This window comes from Pseudonaja textilis, chromosome 3 (assembly GCF_049901715.1).
Source record: "Pseudonaja textilis isolate UNSWEBS1 chromosome 3, rPseTex1.2, whole genome shotgun sequence".
NCBI classification, from domain to species: Eukaryota; Metazoa; Chordata; class Lepidosauria; order Squamata; family Elapidae; genus Pseudonaja; species Pseudonaja textilis.
In genome coordinates this window covers 158,375,689-158,393,714 of record NC_141992.1, presented here as the reverse complement: position 1 = coordinate 158,393,714, position 18,026 = coordinate 158,375,689, and the positions used below count along the sequence as shown (strand labels likewise).

Genomic DNA, 18,026 nt, shown 5'->3' with positions numbered 1-18,026 from the left:
GTCAGAGGCCTTATTTGTGTCTTTCCATCCTGCTTCTCTCGGTCGCAAGGTGGCGCCCTCAACTGTGGGCCGCTGGATTAGGGCCGCTATCGCCAAATCCTACCAGGCTCAGTCACTTTCCGCTCCAGTGGGCATCACCGCCCACTCCACCAGAAGTGCGGCTACTTCTGCCGCATGGGCCACGCAAGCCTCGATACTTGACATCTGTAGGGCTGCCACCTGGACATCCCCTCTCCCTTCATCAAGCACTATAAGATTGATATATTTGCATCCGCTGAGGCTTCCTTTGGCAGGCGTGTCCTTCAGCGTGTTATCGAAGTTCCAGAGGAGGTTCCACCCCAGACGGGAACCCACCCGGAGGACTAGCCAAGCTTTGGTATGTCCCAATCTGGACGCTCGTAGCAGCTCCATGGAAAAGGGCGTTGGTTCTTACCTGATACGCTTCTTTTCATGGGGCTGCGGAGAGCGTCCAGCCCCACCCATTAATAGCCGTCTGGTGGGGAACCTCATCGTTCAGCCAAGCACATTAACGTTCTTTAGTTAGCACGAGTACAGGGCCTGCCTTTTCGTCTTCGCAAAACTGGGACGCCGGAGGACCACGTGATGGCAAGAGGCGTTCCTCAATTTCAAGCTCAGCCTGTAGGAGCCGAGACTGAAGCACCTCCCAATCTGGACGCTCTCCGCAGCCCCATGAAAAGAAGCGTATCAGGTAAGAACCAACGCCCCTTCCCCATCGTACGCACTTTATACAATGGTCTATATAGAATTATTTTGACTGTTTATTTCTGAACAATAATATTTCATATTTTAACAGAAAATAGTTTCCAGTGTTAATACAAAAACATAGATTTGTTTTAAAAGACCTATAGTTCTATGGAGTAGAATTAAGAATTGATTTCTCCTTAGAATTTTCTCATTTTTTTCATATATTTGCAGCTGAATATTATCTGACCTTCTCATGGGTCTTTCTATTTATACTGAGGGAGTTTGAATGAATACATAACACCAAGGTTTAGTGCTTGTTTCATTTGTTTCATAAAGTTATTCTATACCAGTGTAGAAAAGTAATCACAATTTCTCTCGCACACACACACACACACACACACTGAATTCAGTTAAAGGAATAATTCATGGCAATTGCATAACTACTTCATTAAACAATCAACCCTACCCTATTATACATCTCTCAGCTTTGGTTTCTTCATCCCATGAAGTTCTCATAATTCTGACATATTATATCCTGCTATTAAAAACTCAATGATATCATTAATCCAGAAAAGCTACTCATTTTTAAACTATGGAGTACCAGTAGTCTACAGTCAGAGAAAGTCTTTTTTTTTTTTTGAAAATTTTATTTGGGTTTTCACAAAAACAAAATACAAATAAAACATCTTTTTTGAAAATAGCATGGTCCCAGGTTATCACTTCTTCATACAGACACAAAACTCAATTTCATGCTCATTTTTATATTCTGTTCCATATCTTATTACCATTTTATATTTTCTACATAGTTTTTCCCCTCTTCTAATTTTCTCAACTTTGTTTTAATTATCTCAGTTCAAATCATTATATTTATACTTTTGTCTGTCCTGTTACAATTTCACATCATCTTTTCCTATTAAGCAAATTTTTCCCTGTAGTTACCAATTAGAGTATGACACCTTTATATCCTTTAATTTTATCCATTCAAGCTCTTATTTAAGCTTCAATGTATAGCTTTAAGATTATAGCATTCAATATAATACATAACTTCCAATCGAATTGTGCTTGGTACATTCTTAAAATAGACACTATATTCTTAAAAAGAAAAAATATTATATATATATATATATATATGTTTTCTGAGGTTCTCATGGGTATTTGTATGTGGATCTTTGGTTGTTCGGGTTTTCTCCCGCGTAAGATTCGAAGTATATAGGCAACGTTTCGATGAAGTCTCATTCATCATCTTCAGGCTTTTGTCTCCGGCTCTGTGCTTTCTCAGAGTAATGGAGATTGCAGCTGCTTCCTCCTTTTAACTGCCAGTGGGGGTGGGACTTGATTGGGTGGGGGCTTGGCTGTGTTCTGATTGGGTGGGGGTGTGTTCTCATTGGTAGGGGTTTGGCTGTGTTCTGATTGGTTGGGGGGTAAGCCGTGTTCTGATTGGATGGAGGCGTGTTCTGTTCAGGTGGGGGCTTGGTTGTGCTCAGGTTAGTCTTAGTTGCTGGGGATTTGAGCTGGTGAGTTGTGATCTTGCTGTTTGGCTTCTAGTTCGTGGTCCTGCTGCATCTTCATAGTGGGTGTCGGTTTGCTTCATGTATGGCTCAGAGGGGTTTGAAGTGGGTAGTGATGCAGCTGCAGTGCGCAGCTTCTGGTCCATGGTCGTTTCTCATTTTCTGAATGGGTGGGAGTCTGTTTTCTACATGGAAGTGTGGTGGTGGCATCTTGTGTGGCTCTCATGGGTGTGGGTCCGGTGTCCTTTTTCATGTTAGGTACTCGTCTGTTCATGAGGGCGGGTTTCCAAATGGCTGGAAGGCGGGAGGTGTCATCTCGTTTGTTCATGCTGTGTGGGCGTTTTTCTATCTCTATGGCTTCTCTGATTATTCTGCTGTTGAAGTGTTCGGTTTTGCGATAGTTCTGGTATTTTTAAAATCAATTTCATGTCCTGTGGCTTTGAGGTGTTGGACCAGGGAAGAGGTCGCTTTCTTCTTTTTGATTGAGTTCTTATGTTCTTCAATGCGTGCACTTATTCTTCTGTTAGTTTGTCCAATGTATGTGGTAGGTCAGGCAGTGCAGGGGATTTTGTATACTCCTTGGTTTTCTAATTCGATTTTGTCTTTGGGGTTTCTTAGGATGGTGGATATTTTTCTGTTTGTGCAGAATGCTGTTTTGATGTTGTGTTTTTGGAGGATCTTGCTAATTTTGTCTGTAGTGCCTTTTATATATGGGAGGAGGGCTTTGCCGTTTTCTTGTTCTCTGTCTTGGATTTTGGTTGGGGTTTCTTTTTGGATTAGGTGGGTAATCTTCTTTCTTTGGAATCCATTGGCTGTAAGTACGTTGGTGAGAGTGTAGTTCGGTTTTTGGTGTTGTTCATCGCTAAGCATTTTGTTCTGGAGATGAGTGTCTTGGCTACGGAATTGATCTGTGCTGGGTGGTGGTGTGAGAGTGCATGTAGATAGCGGTTAGTATGTGTTTTCTTCTGGTAGATGGTGTGTCCTAGGGAGCCATTGGATCTTTTGTATACCAAGACATCTAGGAAGGGAAGTTGATTGTTGGCTTCTGTTTCCATGGTGAATTGTATTTTGAGGTGTAGGCTGTTGAGGTATGTGAGGAAGTTGTTCAGTTTTTCTTTCCCGTGTGGCCAGATTATGAAGGTGTCATCTACGTATCTGAGCCAGAGTTTGGGTTTGTGGTCGTATTTTTCTAGAGCTTGTGTTTCAAAGTGTTCCATGTAGAGGTTTGCGATGACAGGTGAGAGGGGTGATCCCATGGGTGCTCCTTCTATTTGTTTGTATTTTTGTCCATTGTAGGTGAAGTAAGTTTTGGATAGGCAGTGGTTGGTTAGATCTAGGATGTGCTTGGGGGTTGTATTTGTTTTGGATGGCTGTCAAGGCTTCTTTTATTGGCACTTGGGTGAAGAGGGATATGACATCTAAGCTTACTAGTAGGTCGCTAGGTTGTAAGTTTTGTTTCTTTATGATCTCGATGAACTGGAATGAGTTTCTTACGTGTGAGTTGATGGATTCTGCATAGGGCTGTAGTTGTTTGGCGAGGAATTTGGCCAGGTTTTGTAGAGGTGAGCCTATGGAGCTGACTATTGGTCTGAGTGGGGTTCCTTCTTTGTGTATTTTGGGGAGACCATAAAGCTTGGGGCATCTGGATGATTTTTCTCTGGGTATGATTCCTTGCTGGATTTCTTCACTGATGGGGGAGGCTTTTATTTTGGATTTGGTAGTTTTTTCTAGGTAGGTGGTGGGGTCTGTCTTTAGGGGTTTGTATGTGGGGTCTTGGAGTAGGTTGGTTAACTTGGTTTGGTAGTCAGATGTGTTCATTACCACTGTCGCGTTGCCCTTGTCTGCTGGTAGGATTATTATGCTGGTGTCTTCTTTTAGGTTAAGTAGTGCAGTTTGTTCTTCTTTGGATAAGATAAACCCCAAAGACAAAATCGAATTAGAAAACCAAGGAGTATACGAAATCCCCTGCACTGCCTGCCCTACCACATGCATTGGACAAACTAACAGAAGAATAAGTGCACGCATTGAAGAACATAAGAACTCAATCAAAAAAGAAGAAACGACCTCTTCCCTGGTCCAACACCTCAAAGCCACAGGACATGAAATTGATTTTAAAAATACCAGAACTATCGCCAAAACCGAACACTTCAACAGCAGAATAATCAGAGAAGCCATAGAGATAGAAAAACGCCCACACAGCATGAACAAACGAGATGATACCTCCCGCCTTCCAGCCATTTGGAAACCCGCCCTCATGAACAGACAAGTACCTAACATGAAAAAGGACACCGGACCCACACCCATGAGAGCCACACAAGATGCCACCACCACACTTCCATGTAGAAAACAGACTCCCACCCATTCAGAAAATGAGAAACGACCATGGACCAGAAGCTGCACTGCAGCTGCATCACTACCCACTTCAAACCCCTCTGAGCCATACATGAAGCAAACCGACACCCACTATGAAGATGCAGCAGGACCACGAACTAGAAGCCAAACAGCAAGATCACAACTCTCCAGCTCAAATCCCCAGCAACTAAGACTAACCTGAGCACAACCAAGCCCCCACCTGAACAGAACACGCCTCCAACCAATCAGAACATGGCTAACCCCCAACCAATCAGAACACAGCCAAACCCCTACCAATGAGAACACACCCCCACCCAATCAGAACACAGCCAAGCCCCCACCCAATCAAGTCCCACCCCACTGGCAGTTAAAAGGAGGAAGCAGCTGCAATCTCCATTACTCTGAGAAGCACAGAGCCGGAGACAAAAGCCTGAAGATGATGAATGAGACTTCATCGAAACGTTGCCTATATACTTCGAATCTTACGCGGGAGAAAACCCGAACAACCAAAGATCCATATATATATATATATATGTATATGTATATGTATATATGTATATATGTATATATGTATATGTGTGTGTGTGTGTGTAAATAAAACAGATTCCATTCCACTTCAATTCTATCATTAATATGCATTAAAATCTTAACATATTTAACATTTCTTTTCAATTGAATATCATACTTCCTTGGGAACACTTATAAACTTTCTATAGTTAATTCTTTTTTTCCCCCATATTTCTCACTTATATTTTTATAAATCATTACTAATAATTAAAAATGTTCCAGATCTCCATTTCTAAGAATTGAAACACGAAGCCAAAAGAACTTCTCCCTTCTTGTGCATCTTCTTTCCATTTTTTAAAGTTCCATTTTCAGTTCTTCTAAGAGTGATACCATGTTAAAAACTTTTAAACAACCATACAGTTAATTTTAGTCATCTAGATGCAAAAACCCCAAATCACCAAGTAATTCAAATAATCCAAGGCTGTTTCTACTTGCTTCTTTTTTCTACTTTCTCTTCCTGGGGTTCTATTATTTTGTTACCAAGTTTCCATTAAAATGTATCTTTGAGGAATCTTGTTAAAATTTCACTGTAAGTTCCTTTCAATTACAGTTCCATTCCTTAATTCCAGGCAGTCTCCTCCATTTTTCCAGATCCTGCCCTTCTATTCTTTTTTTTTCTCCTTTCCAGCTTTTAAAAACTTTTAAATGTTCAGAAATCTTTATTTATCCCTTTGACTTTTATTTTCAGCTTAGATGCCTATTAATGTCAAAGTGGTTTTTTTTTTTCAGTTTCTTGCTTAAGTCTCTTAGCTGTCAGTATAAGGAAGGGAAGAAAAAAAAACGAATCCTTTCCCTTCTCTCTCTCCTTCGCAGCTTCAAAATCTTCTTTGGGAACAATGTTGTTAAATTTAAATTCCAGGGTACCTTATTTGTTGCTTTTGCTGTTTGACCTGGTCAACCAAAACCTTCTCTTCTTATCTTCCTCCTGCACATTCTTTTCTGGTCGAGTTCTTCTTTGTGGTGGCCATTTGTGACCACCACTGCAACCGCCTTCGGGAAAGGGAGTAATGGCCAGCTGGGGAGGAGAGATGCGGCTCTCCTCAACCCTGCAGGCAGTCTCCCCGCTCTTCACCACCTCTATGGGGTGGCTTAGCCCCGAAACCAGCCGGCTCGGGGTGCTCCAGCGGCGAGCACAGATCAAAGCCTCAGAGAGACGAGGTTTCAGTCTGTCGCCGAAGAAGCTCAAACCGGAAGTTCAGAGAAACAGTCTTGAAATGGAAAAGTTTTGAGAACATTGACTTTTTCCAAGAATCACTTTTGAGTCAAAATAATTCCAGCAAAATAGCATGCAATAATCCATAAATCCCAAAGAACGCTAGAATATCATCCAAAGATCTGTAATCTTGGTTAAATATACTGTTTATTATTTTACCATAAGAAAAGTCCCCAAAAATGGGAGAATAGGATGAATCAAGGCAAAAGCCATTAGTGCCAGTATTTAAGTTGATAATATATGCTGAGGAAGTTGCTAATATACCTTTTCATTCAGCAATCATCTCTCTCCATTTTGATGAGTAAAACCCAATTCCCACCCACCCCCATCCCATTTTTAAAAAAATCCTGTTTCAAGGGCAGATAAAGAGAGAGATCTTACCAGGGAAAGGTGAAAGGAAAATGATTCTTTGTAGAATGTCCTTCCACTGTGTAGAGAAGGGCTTTATAGAAAATCATTTTCATCAATATATCCAGTTCGTATGTCACAGTCAGCTGTAATGTTGGAATGGCCGAAAGGATTTGTGATATGGTTAGTCAAACCTATCATAAGGTATGAACAAGGGACTTTATCTTTGTCCATCTGTGTAAAGCCACAGAACCAAGCCATTAATATATTTTTAAAAACCCCAACTTAGGTTTTCTTCAAGATAGACAAAGGTACAGTACTGTGTCATGCTAAACTTGGCAAAAACAACCCATGGCTTGGAGATATAGCCAGTGTATACATATTTTACCTTTAAAGTACCAATTCTACATTTTCCAAAAATAAAAAGGTTAATATCTTTAGGATTTCCCACTTTAGGTATGTTATATTTCTTGCAAAAATCTCACATGATATTAAAAAAAACATGTGTATCCTTAAATTAGCTAGCAACTACATTAATACTAATTTTTCTCAGTTCTTTTGTAAATGTAGGATTTAGATAAGCATGTTTCATATGTGACAGAGCTCATATTATTTCAAGCTGTGTTGCCTTTTTTATTGGTTGCAATGCACTAGCAATGAATATAAGGTTGGAAGTAGCAGTATGTTCAACAAATACGATGCAGTACATTAATATTTTTCCCTTTTGCTTGTCCCTGATTTTTGGCTGGATACTTTTCATCATTTTTCACAAATTGGTTAAATTTGATAGACAGAAACAAACTCCTACAGTCCAATTAGTATACATAGTAGAAAGAGTAGAATGTCCTCTCAAACAGTTATTGGAAAAAATCAAGTTTGTCTTTGCTTGGAAGAAGCTCCTCATCCCGCAGAATAAGACACTTTATATAGATACAGATAATCAGAGTTGGAAGGACCTTGTAGGTCATCTAGTCCAACCCCCTGCCCAAGCGGGAGACCCTACACCATTTCTGACAAATCTCTTCTTGAAAGTCTCAAGTGATAGCCTCCCACAACTTCCAAGGGCAAACTTTTCCATTGGTTGATTGTTCTCACTGTCAGAAAGTTTCTCCTTGTTTCCAGGTTAAATCTCTAATATAATTCTGAATGAGTACTATTTAGCCCAATACTGCACCTTTATTTTAGAACCTTGGGATTAAAAAACAAAGATTGTTTTTAAATGTGTATTTTCAAGTGTTAAAATTGTCCTCTTATTTGTTGGTCTTTATTCTTTCACTTCACTTTTTGTTAATAAAGCTGAGAGCTTCTTTGCAAAGCTTTATAAACTCATGTTCTTAAATTTTTGAATCACTTTTGAAAGTGGCTCTATCCTACTTCTTTCTAGTAAAGTGACCTTTTTTAAATGGAGAGAAGTGGGTTTAGATGACAGTCATGATAAATGCGGTCATGTTCACTCAATAAAATAAGGCCCAGTGCATTTGAGGATAAATCAGTGAAATGTACAGCCCCACCTGTCTGTCTCCATCATTCATTTCCACTGTCACTTTCACAGTGGCTGATGGATCACAGTTGCTGTAAAATTAGACAGCCTTTAATCTCATTTCATCCTGATTAGCTTCTCTTTACCCTTTCCCTCTAACTCACTGACTGACACGCTAAAAACTCACACTGGGCTGTGTTTGAGCGTGGCGTTCAAACTTCTTTTCAAATCCCTTTTTGGAGGGGAAAATAGGTACTCACCTAAGCTGAAATGAAATGCAAAGATGAGTGAGCCTGAGACTCATATTAAAATAAATCAGCAAAGCAGAAGACAGTATACAATTAATGAAAGAGATGGTTTGCATCACTAGACTGAAGACTGGCCTGTACATTGTATTATTTACACCCATGAATTCTTAGTGAATTGTTGTAAGATTAGTTGAATGGTATTGTGGAGCAAGAGGATTGTCTCAGCAGTACAAAAAAATTAAGTTACGTCCTCCAAAATTCAGCCATGTGTGTTGCATAGTTCAAATGGCTATTTTAGGCATGCACATTCGTATATCTTACACCTAAGCGTTTCATCCTCTTTTCCATTGTTCTGTTTAAATATTGCAATTCTATTCAGTGTTCTACCTTTATTTGAACTAAAATGTAGAGAGTTGTACTATGATCTCCATAAATTACATTTTTAGACTTTTTTTTAGTTGACATTCTTGGACTTTCCTTTCTTTGCTTATTACTTTAGAGTTTGAAAATCATAATATAGAGAATCTTATAGGTTTTTCAGTCTCTGCTCTGATAAGTTATTTGCCTTATGTTTGCATTTCACTGCATATCAACAGACATGCTCAATAACATGAAAATACCTCAACCACTAAAATATAACAATGTAATGTACTATAATTAGATGCACATGTAGTTTATCTCCTACCTAAGAAGACCGAATTTAAGGGGGTAGTACAGCTGATTGCATTAACAGATAATTGGCATTGTTTGAAATTTAAAGCTCACTCATAGGCCCAAGTATTTCAGATGCATGATTTTTCAGTATAACATCACATCATTTTGGTAAGGCTCATGGATATGCTGTTGAAGGGCACTGCGGTATAATATCAACCAAAAACACGACTGGAGTTCAATGAGTTTCATCTGAATAAATATGTCAAAAAATTAATTCCTATGAAGATACAATTGGCTTGTCATTTGTCACAAATTAAAATCAAACAGCACATTAATTGTATCCGTTGCTTGTAAGATATACCACCAATATATAATGTTAATTAATGCATTTTTTACTAAACTTATCTGCCTATCAGTTGCTTTTGCTTAGACAGCTGCATGAGCACAGGCAATGAAAATGATATTTAACCTTTACTGGAAACTAAATATGCACCTTGCTTATTCATCATTGCTTTAGCAAAAAAAAAAAAAACAGTAAGAAGCTTAAGTGGGACTACTTGGTCTTTAAGAAAATGTGTCCTACACAAGGAAGCTGCACATATTTCTTATTGTTATTTGCATATGCTACATTCAATTGCACTAAGAAAAATAAAAGATAATAAAACAAATGAAATGAGAGATATATCACCCAAAATAATTCAAGTGTGAGATAGGCTTCCTCTTTTTTTGGCACTGGCAAAACAGCACAAAGTAAGAGCTGGCCCTGAGTCATATTGATTTCCCACTGCATTGGTTTCCTAAGTGCTCTATTGATCCGTGTCAAGCAATAAGTTCCCTGCCTATACATGCACATCACCTCCCCATTTGTCCTCACCTAGATTTAAGGTGCCCATATGATGAGCAGAACAAGGACATTATTTTTCCTACTGGTGACAACCAGCCAGAACTGCTGCATGTGGTACAATTTAGCTATGTGAGTATGCATTTCAACATATGATGTTTAATAGTGCCACATACCACAAAGCAATTCATTTTATGGCATTAATGCTTCATTTTTTTTCTAGTACCTCTGTAACCTTAGGGAAAACATATCAGAAAAGGGACTGTCTCATTTTTCTCCCCTTCATAGTTACAGCTTATCCACAACAGTTTTTAAAGGAATGTTGCTCTTTCAACAAAGAGATTCCTGATTCAGTGGATGGAAAATGTTTGATTGTGCTGCTAATGACATTGTATAGGAAATTAAGCATATATAGATTTGGAGGAGGCATTAAATCAGCAGGACTTTAATTTAAAAACTGAAAACTATATGGAATACAGCATGCATATTGCTGTGTGAGAGAAAGCTATTGAATAGTTTGAAGTTTTGATATGGAAATGTTGCCTACAGACTGGATCTTGGCATTATATGATTATAGAGCACTCTCTAACTATTGCATTTCATGAAACATTTCTATTTTGTAGAATACTGTTTATATACAATATTTACTGCATTTTTTTGTTAGCAAGCTAAACTTTGTCCAGAGTGGATGCTAAGATTGCCTCAATCCAAAATCTAATTGATAATGCTATTGAGACTGGCTGTGCATGCTAATGAGACCTTCTGCATGCTTTAGGAAGCTATGGTGGCAGATCATTCAAATAACAGAATGCCAGAAACTGTTACAAACTTCTCTGAGCTCTTTTGTTTTGAAATATCAATTATGCTGGAGTTTTCCAAGGCTGCTAAATTTCTTTCAGTTGCAAATGCAGAACAAAATGTTTTGATCAGGAGTACTTCCGGTTTGAGCTTCTTCAACGACAGACTGAAACCTCGTCTCTGTGAGGCTTCGATCCGTGCATGCCGCTGGAGCGCCCCGAGCCGGTTGGTTTCGGGGCTAAGCCACCCCATAGAGGTGGTGAAGAGGGAGGAGACTGCCTGCAGGGTTGAGGAGAGCCGCATCTCTCCTCCCCAGCTGGCCATTACTTCCTTTCCCAAAGGCAGCTGCAGCGGTGGTCAGAAATGGTCATCACAAAGAAGAACTCAACCGGAAAAGAATGTGCAGGAGGAAGATAAGAAGAGAAAGTTTTGGTTGACCAGGTCAAACAGCAAAAGCAACAAATAAGTGCCCTGGAATTGAAACTATTAAAAAAAAAACAATAACATTGTTCCCTAAGAAGATTTTTAAGCTGCGAAGGAGAGAAAAAAGGGAAAAGATTTGGTTTTCTCCTTTTCCTATACTGACAGCTAAGAGACTTAAGCAAGAAATTGGAAAAAAATCCACCTTGACATCAATAGGCATTTAATGCTGAAAATAAAAAGTCAAAGGGATAATAAAGATTTCTGGATAATTAAAAGCTTTTGAAAACAGGAAAGGAGAGAAAAAGAATAAAAGGGCAGGATCTGGAAGGAAGGAGACTGCCTGGAATTAAAAAAGAACTTACAGCAAAATCTCAACAAGACTTCCAAAAGATACATTCTAACTGAATTATTGCAACAAAAACCCCAGGAAGAGAAAGTCGAAAAAGAAATAAGAAGATATAACTCGGGACTATCTGGATTACTTGATGATTTCTGGATTCTTGGTTATTGTTTGAAATGACTAAAATCAATCGAGTGGTTGTTTAAAACTGTTTAAAATGGCTACACTTTTAGAAGAACTGAAAATGGAACTTAAAAAGTATAAAGAAGATGCACAAGAAGGGAGAGGTTCTTTTGGCTTCGTATTTCAGTTTTTAGAAATGGAGATTTGGAATTATGAGAAACAACAAGAAATGCCTGCAGAACAAGAAGATTGCGACAAAGAAGAAGCCATCTTTAATGAACAAGTAATCTTAGATGGAGGGAATAAAGGAAAGGGGGGAAAGAGAATGGAAAGTTTAAGATTGGGAAAAACAACTCCAAAAAAAATAGAATGAAAAATAAGTATAAAATCAGAAAGCAACAGAAGAGGGAAATGCAGAAGAGAGAATTAGAACTAGAGAGACAAGGGGGTAGAAAGGGGAGGGAGAAGATGAGAGGGAAGAAAGAAAGGAAAAGAAGTTATAAAGGACAGAAGCAAAATATAGAGAAACAGGGCCTATTTAGAGATAATGGGTGAAAACTTAATGGAAAAAGGGGTTCTGCAAAGGTACAAAAGATAGTATGGTTATATTAGAAGCAGAAATAATTTTAGAAAATATGAAACAATGTATGATTAAAATGTCTGATAAAATAGCTATCATAATTCAGTGGAATGCTTGTCAATAAATAAATGTAACAAAAGGTATATTTAATTATTTATAAAACATATGTGAAGAGAAATAAGGGAAAAAATTATGGAGATTGTATGTGCTTTTAAGGAAGTATGATATTTAATTGAAAAGAAGTGTTAAAGATGTTATGATTTTAATGATTATTAATGATAGAACTGAAGTGGAATGGAATGAGGGTTTATAATTACATATATTTACAATCTTTCTTTTTTTCTTAAAGAATATAGTGTGTATTATAAGAATGTGCCAAGCAGAATTCGATTGGAAGTTATGTATTATGTATTATATTGAAGGTCATAACCTTAAGGTATATATTGAAGTTTAAATAAGAGTTGAATGGGTGTAATTAAAAGATATAAAGGTGTCATACTCCAATTAGTAACTACAGGAGAAAATTTGTTTAATGAGAAAATATGAAATTGAAACAGAACAGACAAAAGTATAAATATAATGATTTGAATTGAGATGAGATAATCAAAATAAAATTGAGAAAATTAAAAGAGGGGAAAAACTATATAGAAAATGTAAAATAGTATAAGATATGGAATAGAATACAAAAAGGAGCCTGAAATTGAGTTTTGTGTTTAAAGAAATTCAACCCAGGACCATGCTATTTTCAAAAAAGATGTTTTATTTGTATTTTGTGTGTGAAAACCCAAATAAAACTTTATTGGAAAAAAAATGTTTTGATCAGAACAGTAAGCAGATATGACAATGCCACTGACCATCTAAACAGGTTATAAGGATTGATTCACAGCAGGTTTTAGATCACTGAGCGCATTTACTGGGACTAAAACATTAAAGTCTAAATTTGAAGGCAAATATAGGTCTCACAGGATAATGTTGCAGGATCCAATCTGGGTCAGTCACTGGGACAGAAGTTTTTTCTTCCGAGCTTTTGGACTCGTGCTGGAGCCCATCTTCAGGGAACTTTACTCCAACAGCACACACTTTGCCAGAGAGAAGTTCGCTGAAGATGAGCTCCAGCATGAGTCCAGAAGTTCGGAAGATAAAACCTCTGGTCCTGGTGACTGACCCAGATTGGATTCTAAATTTGAACTTCCCTGAAATCATCAGAATAACCATACTATTACACCGACTGTTGAAATGTATCTTAATAAAATATATCTACTTTATTCACAGTTATGCCATACAATAGTGCCCATCACTGTGTTGTGGAAGTAGAAAATTTCTTGTTCGTTCTGGGAGGAGAAGATCAGTGGAATCCTAATGGTACGTATGCAATAATTAGTTGAACTATGAAGAAATACATAAATAACATCCTCCACACAAATAACTAATGGGTAGGAAATCCATGAACTGCTACTTATACATGAAATAGCAGTATGGTAAATTTCCTTCATTTTTATAAGCTGATTTGCCCCATCTCACGCTCTAATCTCATCTGATCAGATCAGAAGAGCAGATTATTTAATGTTAGCTTGTTTGCTAAAAAAAAAAATATCAGAAAACACTGAAGGAAATATTAGGAATCTAGAAGCAACCTTGAGCAACTTTCTTGGGCTTCAGATTATATACCAATGATTTAGGCTGCGATTTAAAATTCATTTATGGCAATAAAGTCTCATCTCTGAATCATTGATTGTCCAACATTACACAGTTGTAGAAGAACAAATTAGAACACAGAGTTCTAATTATCAAATTACAACACAAATTTTTTAGGCCTATTAAAACATTAAGGTGTATGTTTCAAAATCTACGCATGTATAAAGAGAGGATCCACAACACAAGCATTTTTATAGATCCAGTTGCAGTTACTGCAGAAACATATGCATAAATTCTACACATTTAAAACCAAATATATATGCTAATATGAAGCTTGAAAGTATTGTATTAGAAGGATAATCTCTTAAAATAGCTATGTAAACTACTACATGCACATATATGTCTAACGAAAGAAATTAAAGCAACAAGCTTCTGTACTCCAAATCACGTTTTTAATTCAACAATCAAACCCTTCCGCTTTAGCAGAATACTTCTACCTTGTGATGGGAGAATAGAAAGTGGAAACTAATTTCATGAGTTGCCCCTCTAATTACAGTTACATCACTGATTTGGGATTTCAGTATTTCTGGTATTCACTCATAATCTCTAAAATGTTTGAATAGTTATTCCTTAATTAAGACATTTGTTGAGAATTGTTTAAAATTGTATCAATGTTTTTGTGTACCTTTATATTTCTTGTGTTTCCATTATTCGCTTTTTTTTCTAATGCCAATCTGATATGATCATGTAAAATTCTCAAATGGCTTCAGATTTTTCTGGTACTCCTGTATCTCTAGTCTTATCAGTGATTTACATAATGATTATGGTAAGGGCTTTTTAACGAGATTACTTTATAAGTTTTCTGTGGAGAGAAATGAAATCATTTAACAGGCTTCTGAACAAAGCAAAAGAACAATATGCCTTGCAAAATTTAGAATATTGTCAAGACATTATTGAAAGGCTCGTACATAAAGGCAGAGTTGCAGCTGTAGCAGTCTGTGTAACATAGATAATTATGACTTAGAAAGTATAAAACAGCTTGCAGGTACACATTTTCACTTCAAAATGCCAGAAGATCCAGCTGAAATTACATATACTGCATATATTTTATTTGAAAAGCCCATTGCAGCATCTGTGCTAAACCAAACTGTATCAAAGCATTACATCTGTTCATTTCTTTATAAACTAAGCTAAGCAATCTTCTCTAATAGCATTATTTCAATACAGTTTTAAAAATTATTTATTTAAGTCAGTGATCTGGAAAAAATAACTTTTGCAGTCTGTTCTTAACAAGCTATTCTAAAAAAAGATTACAGATAATTTATTTATAGAAGTATATGCTATAGAGCTTACCTGAAGGTTGATGTTATTGAATTTCTTTAACCAAAAAAATGTGCAAACACCTACATTAGACTACTTGGATGGTAGGTCTCCCCAACTGCTACATTAAATTCAGAAGGATAATTTCTGAGTTATTTCACTCAAATTGAAATTGTTGGTTTTGTTTTTGGCCAGTTTGTTTGTTTAGCCGTTTGTTTGTCTGTTTAGTCATCTCAAGTACATAACTAGGAGGCTCATAACATTAGAACCAAAATATATTAGAACCAAAATATTAAACTCAATCAAGAAATAAAATGCACATACTCAGAGAATCATAGAATCATGAACACGAAATGTGCTCCATTTCACATACAGGACTCCAGGATCAGCCACCGAATCAGAGCCTTCCAAAGGGCCAGCAGATTGGAGGCCAACCTAATTTCAGGAAGGGTGATGTTCCAGAAGATGGGCACCACAGCAGAAAAGGCTTTTTTTCCCTAGGGGGCTCAGCCAACACTTCTTAATTGATGGAATGCCTCACTTGCTAGATTTGACAAGATGGGTAAAAACAGTCCGTTTGAAATGGTCCCATAAGTAATCCAGGCCCAAGCCATATAGGGCAGTGATGACTAACTTTTTCAGCACTGAGTGCGCATAGCCCGTACACACACACGCATCCCCAAATGCAATATGCATGCATCCCCCATGCATGCACTTTGCCCCCACGCATGTGCACATGTCCCCTGCACATGCGCCGTCATGCATGCATGTGCATCCCATGCATGTGCCCTGCCCCACGCATGTCCCCCACGCATGCGTGGCAGAGACCCAAAGACCAGCTGAGAGGTGTATGCACACATGCACGGCCGAGCAGAGCTAGGGCGACGGCTCACATGCCCATAGAGAAGGCTCTGCGTGCCACCTCTGGCATGCGTGTCATAGGTTCACCATCATGGATGTAGGGTTTTTAAAGGTAATTACCAGAATGTTGAATTGCATCCGGAAGCAAACTGATAATGGTGATGCGGTGGTGTTACATGCTCCATATAGCTAGTACAGTTAGTCCTCGACTTACAATCACCATTGAACCCAAAATTTATGTTGCTAAATGAAACATACGTTAGGAGAGTTTTGCCCCATTTTACAACTTTTCTTGTCACAGTTGTTACGTAAATCATTGCATTGATTAAATTAGTAGCATGGTTGCTAAGTGAATCTGGATTCCACATTGTCTGGGATTGTCAGAAGTTTGCAAAAGCTGATCACATGGCCCCAGGACAGTGCAACCACCATTAGTACGAACCACTTGTCAAGCATCTGAATTTTGATCGCACAACCATGGAGATGCTGCAACGGTCATAAGTGGGAAAAGTGGGGGAAAAGTCCTTTTTTCAGTGCCGTTGAACTTTGAATGGTGACTAAATGAACTGTCAAGGACTACCTGTACCACTAATTACCTGTGCTGCCATATGTTGCCTCAACTGAAGTTTATGAATGCTTTTCTTGGGCAGCCCCAGGCACAGCACATAACAGTCATCCAAATGGGAGGTGACAAGGAACATGAGTGATCTCTGAATGGGCACAACTGATACATAACATGAAGACATACAAAGGCCCTCCTATCCATAACTCCCACTGGTTCTTTGAGCAGGAGCCAAGGGTCTGGGAAGACCCCAAATTGCTCACTGCTTCTGCCTGAGACAGTGTCACCACATCCAGAAATAACAATGGAAGGATCCCAGAATAGGAAGTCCCCCAAACCACACAATTTTATACGGGTTGAGTTGAAGCCTGTCGTGCCCCTTCAGCCTCTTGTGCACAGCCTTCAGGCACTAAGATACGACTTCTGTTGTATCATCAAAATGGCCTGGGGTAGAGATAAAAAAGCTGGGCATTAGTAGCAGATTCACCCAAACTGTTAAAACACCTTTCTGGCAGCTTCATGAAGATGTTAAACAAGAGGAGGGGAGAACATACCAAGCCTTGGAGCACATTACATAAGAGTAGATGAAATTACGATGGAGAAATACTTTATTGATTTTTCTTCTCAAACTCCAGAAATGGATTTGGAAGATCAAAAAACTGTTTCTCCCAGCTTTTAACCTTGATGTTCATGTTTCCTCAGGAAAGCTACAGGAAAGCTACACAGAATATTCTGGTGACCCACAGGAAGGGACATGATAACATAACGCTGAAAAACCTGAAACCAAGGAATTTTCCCTTTGCCTCCATTTTTAAAACCTGGACATAAGGCTTGACTTTTTTTCATAATTTGTAAATAAATTTAAGTACCCCTACTTTAACAATAGAAAACAAGGAGTCATCTTTCTGACAGAGATGTATTTTAGGAGTGATATATGGGGTACAATAAATATACATGCCCCACAGCTTTGCTTACCATTTATCAGCAAAGAACAAAAATCTTCTTTAGCTCATACTTAGTTTTGTCTAAACAAATTTCTTATATCAATTTCTGTATATCAGAAGACAGACAAAGAAGAACTAGAAAGAGAGAAATGGAGAAGGTGTAAATGGAAGATGAAAGATTAATAATAATAAATGGGAGATTTGGAAGGGATAGGTATAGATGAAGGGAAAAGAGAAGTGATATTCTAGGAGAAATGGAATTATCCTGGGAGGTACTGATTGACATGACAGACAGTATTTCTGGGTAACTTGTGTTAATAGGAGTTAGAAATTCATATAAATAAGGGACTCCTTAGTGCTCCTTAGAAGTATGAAAGTATCCAAATCACACGACATAAATACAAAATATAAATCAAATTATGATTAGTTTTGAATGCCAAAAATCTATATTTCATTGGCACTGAATTTTGAATTTAATTCCCATGAAAAAAGCACTTTGTAAGCATCATGGTTTTGATAGAGAA

The 18,026-nt window shown here is 37.9% G+C and overlaps 1 protein-coding gene across 1 annotated transcript in view; it reads left to right on the top strand.

Annotated features, from left to right (window-relative positions):
- Positions 1 to 18,026, top strand: part of KLHL14 (kelch like family member 14) — an 88,279-nt gene that overhangs the window by 44,375 nt on the left and 25,878 nt on the right. Inside the window, exon 3 of the mRNA XM_026699141.2 lies at positions 13,453 to 13,542. Within this exon, the coding sequence (XP_026554926.1) occupies positions 13,453 to 13,542 (90 nt within the window). The remainder of the gene's footprint in view (positions 1 to 13,452; positions 13,543 to 18,026) is intronic.